Source organism: Ylistrum balloti, unplaced genomic scaffold, assembly GCF_031769215.1.
Source record: "Ylistrum balloti isolate Yb309-2 unplaced genomic scaffold, AGI_CSIRO_Ybal_v1 Utg370022, whole genome shotgun sequence".
Classification (NCBI taxonomy): domain Eukaryota; kingdom Metazoa; phylum Mollusca; class Bivalvia; order Pectinida; family Pectinidae; genus Ylistrum; species Ylistrum balloti.
In genome coordinates this window covers 239,256-259,741 of record NW_026782089.1, presented here as the reverse complement: position 1 = coordinate 259,741, position 20,486 = coordinate 239,256, and the positions used below count along the sequence as shown (strand labels likewise).

The 20,486-nt window shown below is 45.2% G+C and overlaps 3 protein-coding genes across 3 annotated transcripts; 2 read left to right on the top strand and 1 right to left on the bottom strand.

Annotated features, from left to right (window-relative positions):
• Positions 1–6,896: 6,896 nt before the first annotated feature.
• On the bottom strand, positions 6,897–7,769 carry LOC132548642 (splicing factor 3A subunit 2-like). Its single transcript, XM_060212518.1, has one exon. The coding sequence runs from the start codon at positions 7,767–7,769 to the stop codon at positions 6,897–6,899; it is 873 nt and encodes a 290-aa protein (XP_060068501.1).
• Positions 7,770–9,355: 1,586 nt separating this feature from the next.
• On the top strand, positions 9,356–13,498 carry LOC132548641 (uncharacterized). Its single transcript, XM_060212517.1, has 2 exons — positions 9,356–9,458; positions 12,972–13,498. Exons 1-2 carry the CDS (start codon positions 9,356–9,358, stop codon positions 13,496–13,498), a joined length of 630 nt encoding a protein of 209 aa, XP_060068500.1.
• Positions 10,185–19,260, top strand: LOC132548655 (neuropeptide FF receptor 2-like). Its single transcript, XM_060212532.1, has 3 exons — positions 10,185–10,261; positions 15,224–15,342; positions 17,156–19,260. Exons 2-3 carry the CDS (start codon positions 15,330–15,332, stop codon positions 18,475–18,477), a joined length of 1,335 nt encoding a protein of 444 aa, XP_060068515.1. The 5' UTR covers positions 10,185–10,261; positions 15,224–15,329; the 3' UTR covers positions 18,478–19,260.
• The last annotated feature ends 1,226 nt before the right edge of the window (positions 19,261–20,486 follow it).

Genomic DNA, 20,486 nt, shown 5'->3' with positions numbered 1-20,486 from the left:
ACATGGGCGCCAATGTAACAGAGGTCATTTTTCATCTCAATGCCTCCGCTAGGAATCGTACTCGGGACCCCTGGCTTACTAGTCTGACGCTCAACCAATCGAGCTAAAGAGAAGTTCTCTCTAGCCAAGTGGTATATTGCGGCTAGTATTTTACCAGGGTTACATATGTCTCTGATAGTATGAACAGAATTAAATTATTTTTGAAATTGTATCGAAGTGGGGTAAGAGGAAAGTTTTTTTAAGATTTCGAAGTCCATTAATGAATGTTAAAGGTGTGAGAAACAAATCGGTCGGAGCTGTTAGATTTCTTTTCATGCACACCAGGCCTGATGTAAGGTGAAGGGTTATCTCCCTTCCTTTGTTCTATGGATGTAAACGATCGTGAAAATCAGTTCATACATTAGAGAAATTCGCTCTTTCTATTGAATGTAATCACAGAATCTGTACCAGGCAGTGTCAGGCTAATAACGTATTGTTATTATCTGCTGTTGGGGGATGTTTGGTTAAATCATCATATCAGAGCTGATAACTAAAACGTATTTTAACTTTTTCTTTTTCAAACAGCACCTTGTCCATAAATTCATTTAATTATATGTTGAAAATTCGTCAAAATATCATGTGTGCAAATTAATGTTAGACTCGATTACTTAACAGCACTATTGATCTAAATCTATTTCGGATCATTATCTACGGCTTATCATGTAAAATTTCTTCTCATCAGCCGCATTTAGAAGACTGTAGATACCAAATTATTCAAAGGAAAGATAGAATTTGCATTCATTGTAACTAGAATTTAGAAGAAAACGAGTTCCATTTTATATTTATTTTAATTTGTATGTAAATTTAAGTAAAAAGTTTAGTGAAAGGGATAAGTAAAATTGTCCGTCATCATACAAACTGGTAAAATTACTAACAGTACGTAATACAACAGAATTCTGTTATCTAGGCAAACATTTACAACCAAATTTAAAATTACGCTCAAAATTTCAAGTTTTATGTGTGTTGTTGAATTATCATGAATCTTCTGCCAATGGCTTCCTATAAAATGATATTGTTCAGCACTAATTAAATGATGATTGTCCTTCTATTATACTTTTGTACTTTTCATATGTCCGTCAGTCTATCATTTTTTCTTCTCGTCTTGTACAATGTAACTTAATTTTCATATAATATCTGAATATTTAGTATGTGTTATAAAAGCTTTATATTGTACACGTACATTGTATCTATACGTATTTAACTTTTATACTAATGAGCTGAAAGGCTTAAATAAACAATGAAACTTATCACTGAGCCATGAACTCAATGAAGCCCCCCCCCCCCCCCCCCCATGATGGAAATTTGAAGTTTAGATCGATTTGGAAAAATATTCAAGAAAGTTGCACGTGAAGTTATCAGAGTTAGTTAGACAAATAAGGACGCGTGATGTCACTAGAACTGTTTGTTCTGTTACTTGCTTTCTTTAGTTGAGGAAATATAAACGCCTCTGCTTTTTATTAATTTTCATCAAATGTTGATATTCTGAACTAATCGAAATATGCATAATCTTTGATTATCTTGGTATCATGATATGCGCACGTATATACCTTCCTCGAAAGATTTAAATTCTTTGTTGTGAGTTGAACTCTCGTATCATGAATAGAAATAGGCTTATTATGTGTGAGTGTAGAATCATAGTTTAAGATAATTATGGGACGATAGCTATGATATTGTGTATATTTATTTATCACACAAGTCGGGCATAATTGTTACAGGAAAGAGTAACAGTGAAAGACACACACGCCGTGGGTATCTAGCCGAACTGTCTATCGCTAGACTAAAGACACACCCGCCGTGGGTCTCTAGCCGAACTGTCTATCGCTAGACTAAAGACACACCCGCCGTGGGTCTCTAGCCGAACTGTCTATCGCTAGACTAAAGACACACCCGCCGTGGGTCTCTAGCCGAACTGTCTATCGCTAGACTAAAGACACACCCGCCGTGGGTCTCTGTCTATCGCTAGACTAAAGACACACCCGCCGTGTCTATCTATCGCTAGACTAAAGACACACCCGCCGTGGGTCTCTAGCCGAACTGTCTATCGCTAGACTAAAGACACACCCGCCGTGGGTCTCTAGCCGAACTGTCTATCGCCAGACTAAAGACACACCCGCCGTGGGTCTCTAGCCCGATTTGCCGACTATCTAAAATAACATGGACAGAAGAATGTTGTGATAAGGATTATAGTCTATTTCTTATTCATTTATCTGTGTTTACCTGTGTTTTTACCTGTATTTTACCTATGGTCACCTGTGCCATCTAGCCTATTAAATGATAGTTGTTTTATTCAGTTTTTAAAAATATATGAAATAAATAAGCATTGCATTTTATTTCTTTATGTTGATATATATGTCACAAAATTTTTTAACAAATTAAAGACTTTTTTCTTAAATATATCAATTTCAATTTACTAGAGGAGATGTGGACACCGGGGACTGGACGGCTGTGGACACCGGGGGCTGGACGGCTGTGGACACCGGTAGATAGACGGCTGTGGACACCAGAGACTGGACGACTGTGGACACCGGGGTCTGGACGGCTGTAGACACCTCTAGATAGACGGCTGTGGACACCAGAGACTGGACGACTGTGGACACCGGGGGCTGGACGGCTGAGGACACCGGTAGATAGACGGCTGTGGACACCAGAGACTGGACGACTGTGGACACCGGGGGCTGGAAGGCTGTGGACATCGGGGGCTGGACGGCTGTGGACACCGGTAGATAGACGGCTGTGGACACCAGAGACTGGACGACTGTGGACACCGGTAGATTGACGGCTGTGGCCACCGGGGACTGGACGGCTGTGGACACCGTGGACTGGGCTGCTGTGGACACCGTGGACTGGACGGCTGTGGACACCAGAGACTGGACGGCTGTGGACACCGTGGACTGGACGGCTGTGGACATTGGGGGATACACGGCTGTTGACACCGGGGACTGGACGGCTGTGGACACCGGTAGATAGACGGCTGTGGACACCGGTGGATAGACGGCTGTGGACATCGTGGACTGGACGGCTGTGGACACCGGTAGATAGACGGCTGTGGACACCGGAGACTGGACGGCTTTGGACACCGGTAGATAGACGGCTGTGGACACCAGAGACTGGACGGCTGTGGACACCGGTAGATAGACGGCTGTGGCCACCGGGGACTGGACGACTGTGGACACCGGGGTCTGGACGGCTGTGGACACAGGTAGATAGACGGCTGTGGACACCAGAGACTGGACGACTGTGGACACCGGGGGCTGGAAGGCTGTGGACATCGGGGACTGGACGGCTGTGGACACCGGTAGATAGACGGCTGTGGACACCAGAGACTGGATGACTGTGGACACCGGGGGCTGGAAGGCTGTGGACATCGGGGGCTGGACGGCTGTGGACACCAAAGACTGGACGACTGTGGACACCGTGGACTGGACGGCTGTGGACACCGGTAGATAGACGGTTGTGGACACCAGAGACTGGACGACTATGGACACCGGGGGCTGGACGGCTGAGGACACCGGTAGATAGACGGCTGTGGCCACCGGGGACTGGACGGCTGTGGACACCGTGGACTGGGCTGCTGTGGACACCGTGGACTGGACGGCTGTGGACACCAGAGACTGGACGGCTGTTGACACCGTGGACTGGACGGCTGTAGACATCGGGGGATACACGGCTGTTGACACCGGGGACTGGACGGCTGAGGACACCGGTAGATAGACGGCTGTGGACACCGGTGGATAGACGGCTGTGGACACCGGAGACTGGACGGCTTTGGACACCGGTAGATAGACGGCTGTGGACACCAGAGACTGGACGGCTGTGGACACCGGTAGATAGACGGCTGTGATCACCGGGGACTGGACGACTGTGGACACCGGGGTCTGGACGGCTGTGGACACCGGTAGATAGACGGCTGTGGACACCAGAGACTGGACGACTGTGGACACCGGTAGATTGACGGCTGTGGCCACCGGGGACTGGACGGCTGTGGACACCGTGGACTGGGCTGCTGTGGACACCGTGGACTGGACGGCTGTGGACACCAGAGACTGGACGGCTGTGGACACCGTGGACTGGACGGCTGTGGACATTGGGGGATACACGGCTGTTGACACCGGGGACTGGACGGCTGTGGACACCGGTAGATAGACGGCTGTGGACACCGGTGGATAGACGGCTGTGGACATCGTGGACTGGACGGCTGTGGACACCGGTAGATAGACGGCTGTGGACACCGGAGACTGGACGGCTTTGGACACCGGTAGATAGACGGCTGTGGACACCAGAGACTGGACGGCTGTGGACACCGGTAGATAGACGGCTGTGGCCACCGGGGACTGGACGACTGTGGACACCGGGGTCTGGACGGCTGTGGACACAGGTAGATAGACGGCTGTGGACACCAGAGACTGGACGACTGTGGACACCGGGGGCTGGAAGGCTGTGGACATCGGGGACTGGACGGCTGTGGACACCGGTAGATAGACGGCTGTGGACACCAGAGACTGGATGACTGTGGACACCGGGGGCTGGAAGGCTGTGGACATCGGGGGCTGGACGGCTGTGGACACCAAAGACTGGACGACTGTGGACACCGTGGACTGGACGGCTGTGGACACCGGTAGATAGACGGTTGTGGACACCAGAGACTGGACGACTCTGGACACCGGGGGCTGGACGGCTGAGGACACCGGTAGATAGACGGCTGTGGCCACCGGGGACTGGACGGCTGTGGACACCGTGGACTGGGCTGCTGTGGACACCGTGGACTGGACGGCTGTGGACACCAGAGACTGGACGGCTGTTGACACCGTGGACTGGACGGCTGTAGACAACGGGGGATACACGGCTGTTGACACCGGGGACTGGACGGCTGAGGACACCGGTAGATAGACGGCTGTGGACACCGGTGGATAGACGGCTGTGGACACCGGAGACTGGACGGCTTTGGACACCGGTAGATAGACGGCTGTGGACACCAGAGACTGGACGGCTGTGGACACCGGTAGATAGACGGCTGTGATCACCGGGGACTGGACTGTGGACACCGGGGTCTGGACGGCTGTGGACACCGGTAGATAGACGGCTGTGGACACCAGAGACTGGACGACTGTGGACACCGGTAGATTGACGGCTGTGGCCACCGGGGGCTGGACGACTGTGGACATCGGGGCTGGACGGCTGTGGACACCAGAGACTGGACGGCTGTGGACACCGGGGGCTGGACGGCTGTGAAAACCGGTAGATAGACGGCTGAGGACACCATAAACTGGACGTCTGTGGACACCGGGGGCTGGAAGGCTGCGGACACCGTGGACTGGACGGCTGTGGACACCAGAGACTGGACGGCTGTGGACACCTTGGGCTGGACGGCTGTGGACACCGGGGGATAGACGGCTGTGGACACCGTGGGCTGGACGGCCATGGACACCGGGTGCTGGACGGCTGTGGACACCGGGGGCTGGAAGGCTGTGGACACCGGGGACTGGACGGCTGTGGACACCGGGGGCTGGAAGGCTGTGGACACCGGGGGCTGGACGGCTGTGGACATCGGGGGCTGGAAGGCTGTGGACACCAGTAGATAGACGGCTGTGGACACCGGGGGCTGGAAGGCTGTGGACATCGGGGGCTGGACGGCTGTGGACACCGGGGGCTGGACGGCTGTGGACACCGGGGGCTGAACGGCTGTGGACACCGTGGACTGGACGGTTGTGGACACCGGGGGATAGACGGCTGTGGACACCGGGGGATAAACGGCTGTGGACACCAGCGACTGGACGGCTGTGGACACCTTGGGCTGGACGGCTGTGGACACCGGGGGATAGACGGCTGTGGACACCGTGGGCTGGACGGCCATGGACACCGGGTGCTGGACGGCTGTGGACACCGGGGGCTGGAAGGCTGTGGACACCGGGGACTGGACGGCTGTGGACACCGGGGGCTGGAAGGCTGTGGACACCGGGGGCTGGACGGCTGTGGACATCGGGGGCTGGAAGGCTGTGGACACCAGTAGATAGACGGCTGTGGACACCGGGGGCTGGAAGGCTGTGGACATCGGGGGCTGGACGGCTGTGGACACCGGGTGCTGGACGGCTGTGGACACCGGGGGCTGAACGGCTGTGGACACCGTGGACTGGACGGTTGTGGACACCGGGGGATAGACGGCTGTGGACACCGGGGGATAAACGGCTGTGGACACCAGCGACTGGACGGCTGTGGACACCGTGGGGCTGGACGGCCATAGACACCTGGTGCTGGACGGCTGTGGACACCGGGAGATAGAGGTTTGTGGACACCGGGGACTGGACGACTTGTGGACACCTAGGGCTGGACGGCTGTGGACACCTTGGGCTGGACGGCTGTGGACACCGGGGGATAGACGGCTGTGGACACCGGGGACTGGGCGGCTGTGGACACCGTGGGCTGGACGGCCATGGACACCGGGTGCTGGACGGCTGTGAACACCGGGAGATAGACGCTTGTGGACACCGGTGCTGGACGACTGTGGACACCGTGGGCTGGACGGCTGTGGACACCGGGGTATAGACGGTTGTGGACACCGGGGGATAGACGGCTGTGGACACCGGTGCTGGACGGCTGTGGGCACCGGGGGATAGACAGTTGTGGACACCGTGGGCTGGACGGCTTTGGACATCGGGGAGTGGACGGCTTTGGACACTGGGGGATAGACGGTTGTTGGCACCAGGGAGTGGATGATTGTGGACATCGTGGACTGGACGGCTGTGGACACCGTGGGGCTGGACGGCTGTCGACACAGGGGGATAGACGGTTGTTGGCACCAGGGACTGGATGGCTGTGGACATCGTGGACTGGTCGGCTGTGGACACCGTGGGGCTGGATGGCTATGGACACCGGGTGCTGGACGGCTGTGGACACCGGTAGATAGACGGCTGTGGACACCAGAGACTGGACGACTGTGGACACCGGTAGATTGACGGCTGTGGCCACCGGGGGCTGGACGACTGTGGACATCGGGGCTGGACGGCTGTGGACACCAGAGACTGGACGACTGTGGACACCATGGACTGGACGGCTGTGGACACCGGTAGATAGACGGTTGTGGACACCAGAGACTGGACGGCTGTGGACACCGGGGGCTGAACGGCTGTGGACACCGTGGACTGGACGGTTGTGGACACCGGGGGATAGACGGCTGTGGACACCGGGGGATAAACGGCTGTGGACACCAGCGACTGGACGGCTGTGGACACCGTGGGGCTGGACGGCCATAGACACCTGGTGCTGGACGGCTGTGGACACCGGGAGATAGAGGTTTGTGGACACCGGGGACTGGACGACTTGTGGACACCTAGGGCTGGACGGCTGTGGACACCTTGGGCTGGACGGCTATGGACACCGGGGGATAGACGGCTGTGGACACCGGGGACTGGGCGGCTGTGGACACCGTGGGCTGGACGGCCATGGACACCGGGTGCTGGACGGCTGTGAACACCGGGAGATAGACGCTTGTGGACACCGGTGCTGGACGACTGTGGACACCGTGGGCTGGACGGCTGTGGACACCGGGGTATAGACGGTTGTGGACACCGGGGGATAGACGGCTGTGGACACCGGTGCTGGACGGCTGTGGGCACCGGGGGATAGACAGTTGTGGACACCGTGGGCTGGACGGCTTTGGACATCGGGGAGTGGACGGCTTTGGACACTGGTGGATGGACGGTTGTTGGCACCAGGGAGTGGATGACTGTGGACATCGTGGACTGGACGGCTGTGGACACCGTGGGGCTGGACGGCTGTCGACACAGGGGGATAGACGGTTGTTGGCACCAGGGACTGGATGGCTGTGGACATCGTGGACTGGTCGGCTGTGGACACCGTGGGGCTGGATGGCTATGGACACCGGGTGCTGGACGGCTGTGGACACCTGGAGATAGACGCTTGTGTACATAGGGGGATGGATGGTTGTGTACACCGGGGGTGGACGGCTGTGGACATCGAGGGCTGGACGGCTGTGGTCATCTGGGGCTGGACGGCTGTGGACACCGGGGGCTGGACGGCTGTGGAAACATGGGGCTCGACGGCTGTGGACACCGGGGACTGGACGGTTGTGGACACCCGGTCTGGACAGCTGTGGACACCGGGGGCTGGATGGCTGTGGACACCGGGGGATAAACGGCTGTGGACACCGCGGACTGGACGGCTGTGGACACCGTGGGGCTGGACGGCCATGGACACCGGGTGCTGGACGGCTGTGGACACCGGGAGATAGAGGCTTGTGGACACCGGGGACTGGACGACTGTGGACACCTAGGGCTGGACGGCTGTGGACACCTTGTGCTGGACGGCTGTGGACACCGGGGGATAGACGGCTGTGGACACCGTGGGGCTGGACGGCCATGGACACCGGGTGCTGGACGGCTGTGGACACCGGGAGATAGAGGCTTGTGGACACCGGGGACTGGACGACTGTGGACACCTAGGGCTGGACGGCTGTGGACACCTTGTGCTGGACGGCTGTGGACACCGGGGGATAGACGGCTGTGGACACCGTGGGCTGGACGGCCATGGACACCGGGTGCTGGACGGCTGTGAACACCGGGAGATAGACGCTTGTGGACACCGGTGCTGGACGACTGTGGACACCGTGGGCTGGACGGCTGTGGACACCGGGGTATAGACGGTTGTGGACACCGGGGGATAGACGGCTGTGGACACCGGTGCTGGACGGCTGTGGGCACCGGGGGATAGACAGTTGTGGACACCGTGGGCTGGACGGCTTTGGACATCGGGGAGTGGACGGCTTTGGACACTGGGGGATAGACGGTTGTTGGCACCAGGGAGTGGATGGCTGTGGACATCGTGGACTGGACGGCTGTGGACACCGTGGGGCTGGACGGCTGTCGACACAGGGGGATAGACGGTTGTTGGCACCAGGGACTGGATGGCTGTGGACATCGTGGTTGTGAGCACCGGGGTTTTAGAGTCAAATATTTACAATGGATTTAAATTATCGAATGTACGTATTTCGGTAATATATACAGTTTATACCTGTTTGTCGAGATGATCATTTATTGACTTGTGTGTGTGATTTACGTTATTCCGTCAACATCAGATTTAAAACGTCATTATAATATAATCACATGATATGTAAAGATGTTTTTGAAGATAGTTTATAAGAATTCAGTGTCTGATTTCGCCGCTAGAGGAGTGTTCGACTAACTGAAATCTGACAATTTAACAATGTTTGAAGTCTGACAGTTTTCGAGCACGATATAGAGTGAATCCTATACCAAATTAGAAAAAAATCATTTATCTGTCGATTCTGACCACTCCCAGCAAGATGTCTCTGAAAAATTATTTATCTGTCGATTCTGACCACTCCAAGCAAGATAGCTGCGATGGTTTCGTGACCAACACATCTTTCTCGAAAATGAGTCGTTTTGGTAAGGCCAGCTTAGTTACCGCTTTACCTCATTTACCGACAGAGGAGGCTGGTACCTGTGTGCATAGAAATAATTATCTTTCTAAAGAATACAAAGATGTATTCATTCCAGCTGACTCCAGAACCACAGACCATTCTGATCGCTGATTTCTATCATTTCGTTGTTTCGTTTTGACACGGTGAAGAGATGATACTTACCGAGGCGACTTTACCATATTTGGTATTTTGTCGCTGCGAATATTAATTCGCCTTACAATTTCGTGACCTCACTTTCCCGTTATTTTGAGTTGAGTAATAGTCTTTTTTCTCATTTGTGTCGCTGCGAAATGACGATAATTAGTCACTGCGACCAGACGAAGATTATCGCTCTATCGGAGGACAAAACGTAATGGCAGAAATCCGCCACCATATTAATTGAATTATCTTCTTACTGTCTCATCAAAACATTAGTAATAAAAACAAATCTCTTGACCTTTAGGTAAGTGCTGCATACTTGAAAACGTGAAAAACGAATAATCTCGGTGATATTTCGTGTCAGGTGAAACCGATCACATCATGATACTATCAACGAATTTCGCACGAATTATTTCCCTCTGACGATGACGTTAAATTCTCTGTTGTGATAATTATCACATGGTCTTTACATCGATTTGGCAGCACATTGTTCTTAATTACATCCTTATTGTCAAGTGGAAAGGCATATATATACACGAGAGGAACAGTACAAAATACTTACAGTATCAAATATACTCGTGAATAGAAACGAGCAGACGACAGTCACTCGAACAACTTCTGCTGGATATAGTAAGTAAATCCGTTATTAACTTATATATATATAATGTGTAGTATTTATACCCGTTTGTTATTTCATTAGAGAAAAAGGTTTTTTTTTCTTTTTTAAATCAATTGAGTTAAGATTTTTTTCTGTTTCAATAACCAAAAGTTTGGCATTCTTTGTCCTTTGAGGGAAAATCCCTTTACTGATTGATTCAAAATGGCGATGTGCTGTCTACTGTTACTATACATACATACATACTTCACACACACACACACACACACACACAGACACTCACACAGACACACACACACACACACACACACACACACACACACACAGACACACACACAGACACACACACACACACACACACACACACACACACACACACACACTCACACAGACACACACACACACACACACACACACAGACACACACACACTCACACACACACACAGACACACACACACACACACAGACACACACACACACACACACACACACAAACACACACACACACACACACACACACACACACACACACAGACACACACACACACACACAGACACACACACACACACACACACACATACACACACACACACATACACACACTCACACACACTCACACAGACACACACCCTCACACAGACACACACACACACACACACACACACACACACACACACACAGACACTCACACAGACACACACACACACAGACACACACACACACACACACACACACACACACAGACACAGACACACACACACACACACACACACACACACACACACACACACACACAGACACACAGACACACACACACACACACACACACACACACACACACACACACACACACACAAACACACACACACACACACACACACACACACACACACACACACACACAAACACAGACACTCACACACACACACAAACACAGACACACACACACACACACATATATACCTTATTTATAATTTAGTTAACTGGTTGTTTTTTTTTCACGTGAATGATCAAAGGGGTGTTAAAAACCCTCCAAACTTTTTATCTTGCAACAATCGCCAGACAAGTTATTGAACCTTATAGCTATAAATATAGAAGGGTCTTACTGTGGAAGGAAACCGGAGTACCCTGGGGAAAGCCCACGTGGTCGGGCAGATGTCCCCATCCTTTTCACGCCCGTTTCGGGAGTCGAACCTTAATTGTTTACTTAATACATGTATTAAAATAAAAAAAATTTGAAATCAATTAAATATTTTTATAAAGTGTATTGCATAACATGTCGGTATCACGTGGTCTTGTTCGTTACATGTCGGTATCACGTGATGTAGTTAGAGTGTAGCGGAATACGTATTCAATACCAAGTTAAGAAATTGTAAATAATTGTCCATTATATACATCGAGGTTATATAAACTACATTTCTATCATTTCTCTATTCACTTTTCAGTAATTAGAATTTACCGTCAGTTGCGGTAAACCCCAAAACACTTCTTACCGCACAAAGATCTTTCATTGCAGAGAAAATGTGTACATGTAGTATGTTTTATTTCGTATGGAAACACGGTCCTTTTGTTTTGCGTCGGAAAAAAGTAATTGTGTATTTTGAGTGTTTAGACTAAGAATTTTTGGGTAAAATAATATGCTACATTACGTACCAAATCGTTATTTACTATGCATTATATTCATAATGAAACAGTGGATCAGATAATCGGTCAAACAGGATTGATAGCCTCAGTAAGGAAGGGGTGCGAATTCAGTTCCACAAGTTCAATGCTGTCCGCCGAACTGACAACGCTGAATAACACAAGCGTCACTGTTACATTCTCCCGGCCGACGGTACACGGATTACAAGCGTCACTGTAACATCCTCCCGGCCGACGGTACACCAAACACAAGCGTTACTGTAACATTCTCCCGGCCGACGGTACACCGAACACAAGCGTCACTGTGACATTCTCCCGGCCGACGGTACACCGAACACAAGCGTTACTGTGACATTCTCCCGGCCGACGGTACACCGAACACAAGCGTTACTGTAACATTCTCCCGGCCGACGGTACACAGATTACAAGCGTCACTGTAACATTCTCAAGGTTTTACTGTATATAAGCACGGGTCTTTATATCAAGGTTTTACTGTATATAAGCACGGGTCTTTATATCAAGGTTTTACTGTATAACAACAAGGGGGGCATTATAAAGAGGTTTTACTTATATAAACGAGGGACATTATACCAAGGTTTGCTGTATATAAACAAGGAACATTATATCGAGATTTTACTGTATATAATCGTGTGATATAAATTTCATGTTTTAAAACAACAATTTTCCTGCTGTCATAATACTTGCGACTTGACAGGTGAAAATCAGAGGGGCGCGGTTCAAATCCCCTTCCTCGGGGCGGTTTGTGTTTCCAAGGAAGCACAGGAATCTGTGCTATCACGGTTGTGTCCTTAAGCACATTCCCGTCAGCGAAACCCCGCCTAAAATGACCATGGCTTTTCACAAGGCGATGAGCTCGCTCAATTTCAAAACCATTATCAGCTTATAAAAACAACAACTATTACCAGCTCCCAAAAACAACAACTATTACCAGCTCACAAAAACAACAACTATTACCAGCTCACAAAACAACAACTATTACTAGCTCCTAAAAACAACAACTATAACCAGCTCACAAAAACAACAACTATTACCAGCTCCTAAAAACAACAACTATTACCAGCTCCTAAAAACAACAACTATTACCAGCTCCTAAAAACAACAACTATTACCAGCTCACAAAAACAACAACTATTACCAGCTCCTAAAAACAACAACTATTACCAGCTCCTAAAAACAACAACTATTACCAGCTCACAAAAACAACAACTATTACCAGCTCCTAAAAACAACAACTATTACCAGCTCACAAAAACAACAACTATTACCAGCTCCCAAAAACAACAACTATTACCAGCTCACAAAAACAACAACTATTACCAGCTCCTAAAAACAACAACTATTACCAGCTCACAAAAACAACAACTATTACCTGCTCCCAAAAACAACAACTATTACCAGCTCACAAAAACAACAACTATTACCAGCTCCCAAAAACAACAACTATTACCAGCTCCCAAAAACAACAACTATTACCAGCTCACAAAAACAACAACTATTACCAGCTCACAAAAACAACAACTATTACCAGCTCCTAAAAACAACAACTATTACCAGCTCACAAAAACAACAACTATTACCAGCTCCTAAAAACAACAACTATAAACAGCTCACAAAAACAACAAAGTATTTTTTTTAGCCCTTGTTCTTTCCAACAATGTATATAATTACAGTCAAATACATTTAAGTTCGTTCTCAATTTTCAGTGTTTATGTATTTAAAAAAAAAAGGACTGATATGTCGTCTCCAAGGTCATATTCACACGTTTCGAATAAACAGATGACGCACGTGTCAGGGACCAGACCGGATTTTGTACATGCTTGTGCCCTGCACTCTGTTCGCTACGTGACCGTGCTTGATTCATTCTAGCTGAAGTGTTTTGACCTGTAAGTGGGGTTATAAAGTAAACCACTGTCACGATATTATTCCCGCCCAACATACTTAAATATACAATTCGTAGATACTATTTAGAAAACGAAATGAGTTATGCTGAAAATTTAAGATTCAAGGAAATAATTGAGATTTCCTTAAAAATAAATAAAATGTCCAAGTACCATCAAAATTAAAGACGTGGCATCAACAAAGAAAAAAAAAACCCAAACAAACGAAACAGTCAACATGTCATTTATTTGTGCAAGTGTTTCATCAAATACTCCATTTCAATAATAATGACTTTAGAAGATTTCAAAAATTGTGAAATTGAAGACGGAAACAATCAGTCATGCAACAAGAAATTATATCAGAAATTGAAAAAAAAAAAAAATTTACGAAACTAAATCGTGAAATTGAAGACGGGAACAATCAGTCATGCAACAAGAAATTATATCGGAAATTGATTTTTTTTTACGAAACTAAATTATGAAATTGAAGACGGGAACAATCAGTCATGCAACAAGAAATTATATCGGAAATTGATTTTTTTTTACGAAACTAAATTATGAAATTGAAGACGGGAACAATCAGTCATGCAACCAGAAATTATATCGGAAATTGATTTTTTTTTTACGAAACTAAATTATGAAATTGAAGACGGGAACAATCAGTCATGCAACAAGAAATTATATCGGAAATTGATTTTTTTTTTTACGAAACTAAATTATGAAATTGAAGACGGGAACAATCAGTCATGCAACAAGAAATTATATCAGAAATTGAAAAAAAAAAGATTTTACGAAACTAAATCGTGAAATTGAAGACGGAAACAATTAGTCATGCAACAAGAAATTATATCATAAATTGAAAAAGATTTTACGAAACTTTGAGGAAAAAAGTATGTATTTTTTACGGAAGCGTTGAAGCATACTTTATACATTAAAACCTGTCTATAAAGACCGCTCAAGGGAGCAAACAAAAGTGACCTTTATCTAGAGTTTCAATTACTATGAATTGCGTTATATATAGGAAAAATAAGATTTTAAAGGCAAGTTGCCTTTGTATAAGGACGACCTTTATAGACAGGTGGTCTTTGTATAAAGGTAGTCTTTATAGACAGGTAACCTTTGTATAAAGGTTGTCTTTATAGACAGGTAACCTTTGTATAAATATGGTCTTTATAGACAGGTAGCCTTTGTATAAAGGTGGCCTTTATATACAGGTAGCCTTTGTGTAAAGGTGGTCTTTATAGACAGGTAGCCTTTGTATAAAGATGGCCTTTAGTTTGACGAAGTTTCCTCTATTCACATATTAGTGTACTAATATTCGTGAATTTCTCTCATACTCGAAAATCCTTAAAAATAATCTTAGTTATACGTGAACAATGTCACTCGAAGTCAAATAACCAATGTCACAATGAATACAATGTCTTTGATATTTCAGGAAAAAATTCACAAGAAAGTTTGTCTACATGCTACATGAAGTGGACACTGATATTTTAGGCTGACAAAGAGAAATATTAAGGGATAAATACACTCGACGACGAAACATGAACATAAATGGTGAGTTGTTAATTGTCCCAACGAAGGTAAAAACAATTCTTATCAAATCAAGCTGAATAGTAAAATCAAATTGGCCGACAAAAGAACAAGGACAATAACGTCCTCGGGCTATTCAAAGACGAGACAGCTGCAAAATTTCTAGAACTAAATTGAACCTTTGTAATCTGTCTGGATGATTTCAATTTCGAACTAAGATATACTGTAACATCATACATTTTCGTGGGACGCGATTCTCGCAGTTTTCAAAAAGTAATATTTTGTCGACAAATTTATTTCTTTGGTGAATACAGCTCAATTAATCTACTTATACTTGTTTTGACAGATTGTGAATATGACTTTGTGAATTTAAGAGTACCTACGAACTCCATGACAATAGCATCCCCAATCCCGAAAGTTCATGACTTTACAATAAGTTATAGATATTTTTAGTTGTAATGGTAATGCCGATACAGCAATACAGCATATCTAACTGACTGTCATACATAGTTCACGATTCAGAAAATGAAGACGTCCCTTTAGTTTGAACAAAGGATAAAAGATAAAACATAAGATAAAATCTTTCTGTATGTCTCTAGCATTGAAGTCAGAGAGGAAAATGTCGGATGATAAACATTGGTCAAATCTCATAAGAGACCTCCAAAATACGAATTGCAAGGATCCTACTACGCCAGCATACATTTTCACAATGAAGATTGTTATCCTGATTAATACAATACTACAGAATAGGTTGGACGTAATGTTAAAAATGTCAAATCCCTGTAATTACATACAGTGTTATCACCGTTCTATTATATTTATCGTCACCACAAACTAATGAGTATTTATATATTTGATGTATAATGCTAGATGACAACAATGATGAACACTGAAATATGCGTTTTTCATTCAATTAAAAATGCTAACCGAGATCTTCAATGTTGTACAGAATGAAGATCGAGTGCCACATAAGGAAAAATTAGTTCATATGATTCTCATGTTTTTAGGTAATGGACAACAATCCTATATCTTAAAGGGAGATAATTCCAGACAGCTTCGTTCGGAATTTAAGTTGCCTATATTTCGGCGGGTAAACCTTATACAACGGCCCTGTGTGATCAGATCATCTTATTTGGACACTATGTACTTGGATCAGTTATTGTATAGTTGCTACGGTCTTTAACATAATAATTCGGACCTGTATGTAAATATATGTACTCTTTTTATATCAAGATAACCGCTAATATGAATTCATTTATTAAACTGTATTTTAAATTTCGCTTTGTCTTCCCCAGGTGTTCACTAAGATCTAAGAAAAACTTGTTTACTACATGTTATCTGCGTTTTAGCCAATGCTTTTATTTGAAAAATATCAATACGATTTATCGCTAAATAAAATGGAACTTTGATATCTCTCCTACCACGCAATTTCCTATGCCCGAGCATATTAGTCCCGAAGACTGGCTTTTTCAGAACTGAGAGTTGCACTGGGACATCTTTCAGTGCACATAAAACAATACCAATATCCATTTATAGTATTAAATAGGCAATATTCTGGTAATATTGATTTTGATATTTGAAATTAATGAATTATTTACGTTACCTTAGTTAAAGGGAGATCACTCCAGACAATTTTTATTGTAATGTAATAACATACATTTTGTCAAGTAAACCTTGTAAATGTCCCCGTGTGGTCAGATCATCTAATCTAATCAAGCTGTACTCTGGTCAGTGTTTGTATAAAAACTAGGTCATTAACATAAAATGTTCTTATCTATATACTTATTTGCTTTCAAAATAAATAATAAAGTTCTACAATATGTCATTGTCTTTCCAGATACCTTTGCGATAGATGTTTCAACTCTTGATTTATTAACGCTAACAGCCGGAAATGCCATACACCTAGCTTCGACTTTGACAAGCAACCTGACCAATCAAACGACTCAATCGCCATACAGAATACATATGCAGAGAAATTCCTCCCAAGTTGATCGATTGATTTTGAATTCACAAATGGCACGACAGTTGCTGCCTGTCACCATATTTGTTTGCATTTTAATGTGTTTTGGACTTCTTGGAAATCCTGTGGTAGTGTATGTGTACTTATTTCGATGGAAAGCGACGTCAATAAAATATTTTATTGGTTCCCTAGCAACGCTCGACCTAATCACTTCCGGTTTGTGCATGCCTTTGGAAATTGTGTTCTTGACCAATCCAATCACAGCAAACGACAGTGTACTCTGTCGTATTCTTCGATTGTCACGTGCATTTACGTCAATGGCTGCAGCTTTTATACTCCTTGCAATAGCCGTAGATAGATACATGCGAGTTTGTAAATACACACAAACACAAATGTCTGTACAAGAGGCCAAAACACTATGCGTTGTGTCTTTACCAGTAGCTGTGTGTCTTTCTTGGCCAGCATTTTTTGTGTTTGGAAATTTCGATCGAGATACTGATCCATTTCTACAAACTTCTTGTTCGACCGCTCAACACCTCCGAGGGACTATTTATCCTCTTTTGTATTACCTGATGCTGTTTCTCATCTTCATCGTAGTGTCAGCATGCATGTTTGTCTTTTATCTCCTTGTTGGTGTTAAACTTTGTCGTCTTCGATCATCCAAGTCCAAACGATCCATTTCAAAAGTAATGACGGAAAAATTTCAACAATATTCATCTGGTCATTTTTCTCAAGATACGACAACTGACGAATCCCGTTCAAGCACCTTAGGGAACAAGGACAAGAACATCCGAAATTCCATCGTCAGGAAAGCCTCGTTTGTGGACTTATCCCAAATTTCTATCAATCTGAAAAGCATGCGAAGACGATCTACCCGAATAATGAAAAGACAGAAAATTACATTAATTCTACTTTTAATCGCAGTTCTTGAATTTATCAGTTTCCTCCCCTATGTTGTATTAGCTATGTGCAAGTCTTTTTTACCCAATTTCTTAGAGTCCTTATCAGAATCCCAACAAGTCTGGTACAATATTGGTTTAATGTCGCACTTCATCGGGAATGCTTTTAACCCGTTTATTTACGGATTTTTTAGCAGAAATTTTAGACGAAAATTCATGGAAATGCTACAATCTGACCAGAAAGAGAATCATCACACATTTAGTTCCGGGGGTGAGATGAGAATTTCTACATCTAAGTAAAACTACGTTATTTATGACCATTGTTAAAAGACAATTTTTTCTTTTCATTGTTCATGGAGGCCTATAACAATACAAATACTTTTTCTCCAATTTCCTCTCATCTGGAATAGAAAAACTTTACGAGAGGATTAAGGCCGAGGTCTCCTTGTAGAAGTTGGTATGTTGTACGCTTATGCTGTGCACTTGACACTTGACAGACAACGGGCACCTGAATGATTTTTCAGTGAGGAATCTACCTGTTAAAAAAGATTCGAATGTTGAAAAATCATGAAGATTTTAATCTTTGTGTGTATTGTATTATCTATATTTTGCTGTGTGTTGGTATAGGTGGTCAGGCTTATAGCTTATTTCTATAGTGAACATATGATTTTGTTATTTGCATAAAGGACTTTCCAATATTAGGATTTCGTTGAGAAAATAACTTTTATTTGATATCTTGTCGATAGTGTCCATCTACACGAGAGAAATATAATATATGCCCCCTCCCCTTTATCACACATATTTGTTTTAGCTTTAAACTTGAAAGGAGGGATTTCACGCATATCACGTTGACGTCCCTTTTGGATGAGTCAGATATTAATCTCTAAGATATTGTTTATTGAAGTCCCGGGTAATGTGTGTTGGTGCTCACGTGACTTCTGAAAATTTCCGGAGATTGCCGGAAGTTTCGTCGTGACTTGCGGTTGTTGAACACCCGTAAAAATACATGTAATTGTGTCTTGTCAATTCCTTGTTTTGAAAATCATTCCAATTCATTTGCTTTGCTTTACAGAATAAAAATTAATCGCTCAATGAAGTTGATGATTTTTAGTAATACACATATTAATGTGGTTTGTGTAAGGCCCTTAAAGACTAATGAGATTTGGCAGTGATTTTTGTTGACGGATTTAGGATTTAAATAAGGGGTTTGATTTTGAATTTCATTCTAAATGTAATACACCGACTTGGAATATTTTCTTCGGGTTGGTTATGTCTATAGAATAAAAATTCTTTTAACACAACTAGTAGGAGATTAGAGTGTGTAGTTTCCATGACAGCACGGTCACCTTCATCAGAAAAATGACTAGTATGGATCGTACTAGCGCTGACGTACGTAGTCTCCGAGATAGTAAGGAATCGACCAGCTTTTTCGACGGTACTATAATCCTATGTTCACTAAGGTTGACAATAGTGTGACGAGATGGTAACAATTTACCGCAGTCAATCCGGCTATATATATATATTCATATTTATGCTCACTTCGACGGAACTTCATTACCAATTCGGTATAGTGTAAAGAAAGCAATGGATCGGACTCCGCCGAAAAGAGTTCGACTAAATGACGATGTTATTTTCCTCCTCACTGGATACATCGTCTTGTAATTCCGGTTCAAATCGGTAGGGCTGGATTCCGCCTTCAGAAATATCATCCACACCATAATCAGACTCCTCAAAACTCATGTTCAAATCGCTATCAGGTGCAGTGTCGTTGTCACTGTCAGTCATGTTGGCTGCCGTTTCTGTTGAACTGATGACGTCACGAGTAGAAGCGCCTCGATTCCGCGGAAATAATGATTACGCTGATTAGGTCCGAGCGGACAGGTGAAAATCGACAAAGGGCCTGTTTCCAGTAATGTTAATTCTCCATAGGAGCCTGCCCCCGTATAATTTCTTATCTAGCTCAACTACTGTTTTTTTCTTTTCCGAAAAATAATTTTACACCTCTCCGACACCCAGATTTCATAATTTCAGTGAAAATGTATTTTTATAAAGTTGTCAATTTCAGCATCAAAGACATAAGTTCGTAAATAAAAGAAGGTTATCTCGAAATTGTAATTCGCAACATAGTATAAATTTCTTTTGATAAATATTTCCAAAACATCGTGTTTATTCATAAAACATAAAAAAAATATTCTCGGATGAAAATGCACTTGCAGAGACACAATTATGAAGAAAAATGCCATAAATTTGCAATTTTCTCCCGTTATATAGTTTTGGATGCAAATTTCCATCAGAAAATCGGATAGAGC

What these genes read in the sequence shown, in the direction of transcription:
- LOC132548641 (XM_060212517.1), top strand. Translation starts at nt 9,356, where the DNA reads ATGTCTCTGAAAAATTATTTATCTGTCGATTCTGACCACTCCAAGCAA. An exon ending in CTCGAAAATGAGTCGTTTTG is followed by an intron (nt 9,459 to 12,971) that starts GTAAGGCCAGCT and finishes AACTATTACCAG; the next exon opens with CTCCTAAAAACAACAACTAT.
- LOC132548642 (XM_060212518.1), bottom strand. Translation starts at nt 7,769, where the DNA reads ATGTCCACAGTCATCCACTCCCTGGTGCCAACAACCGTCCATCCACCA.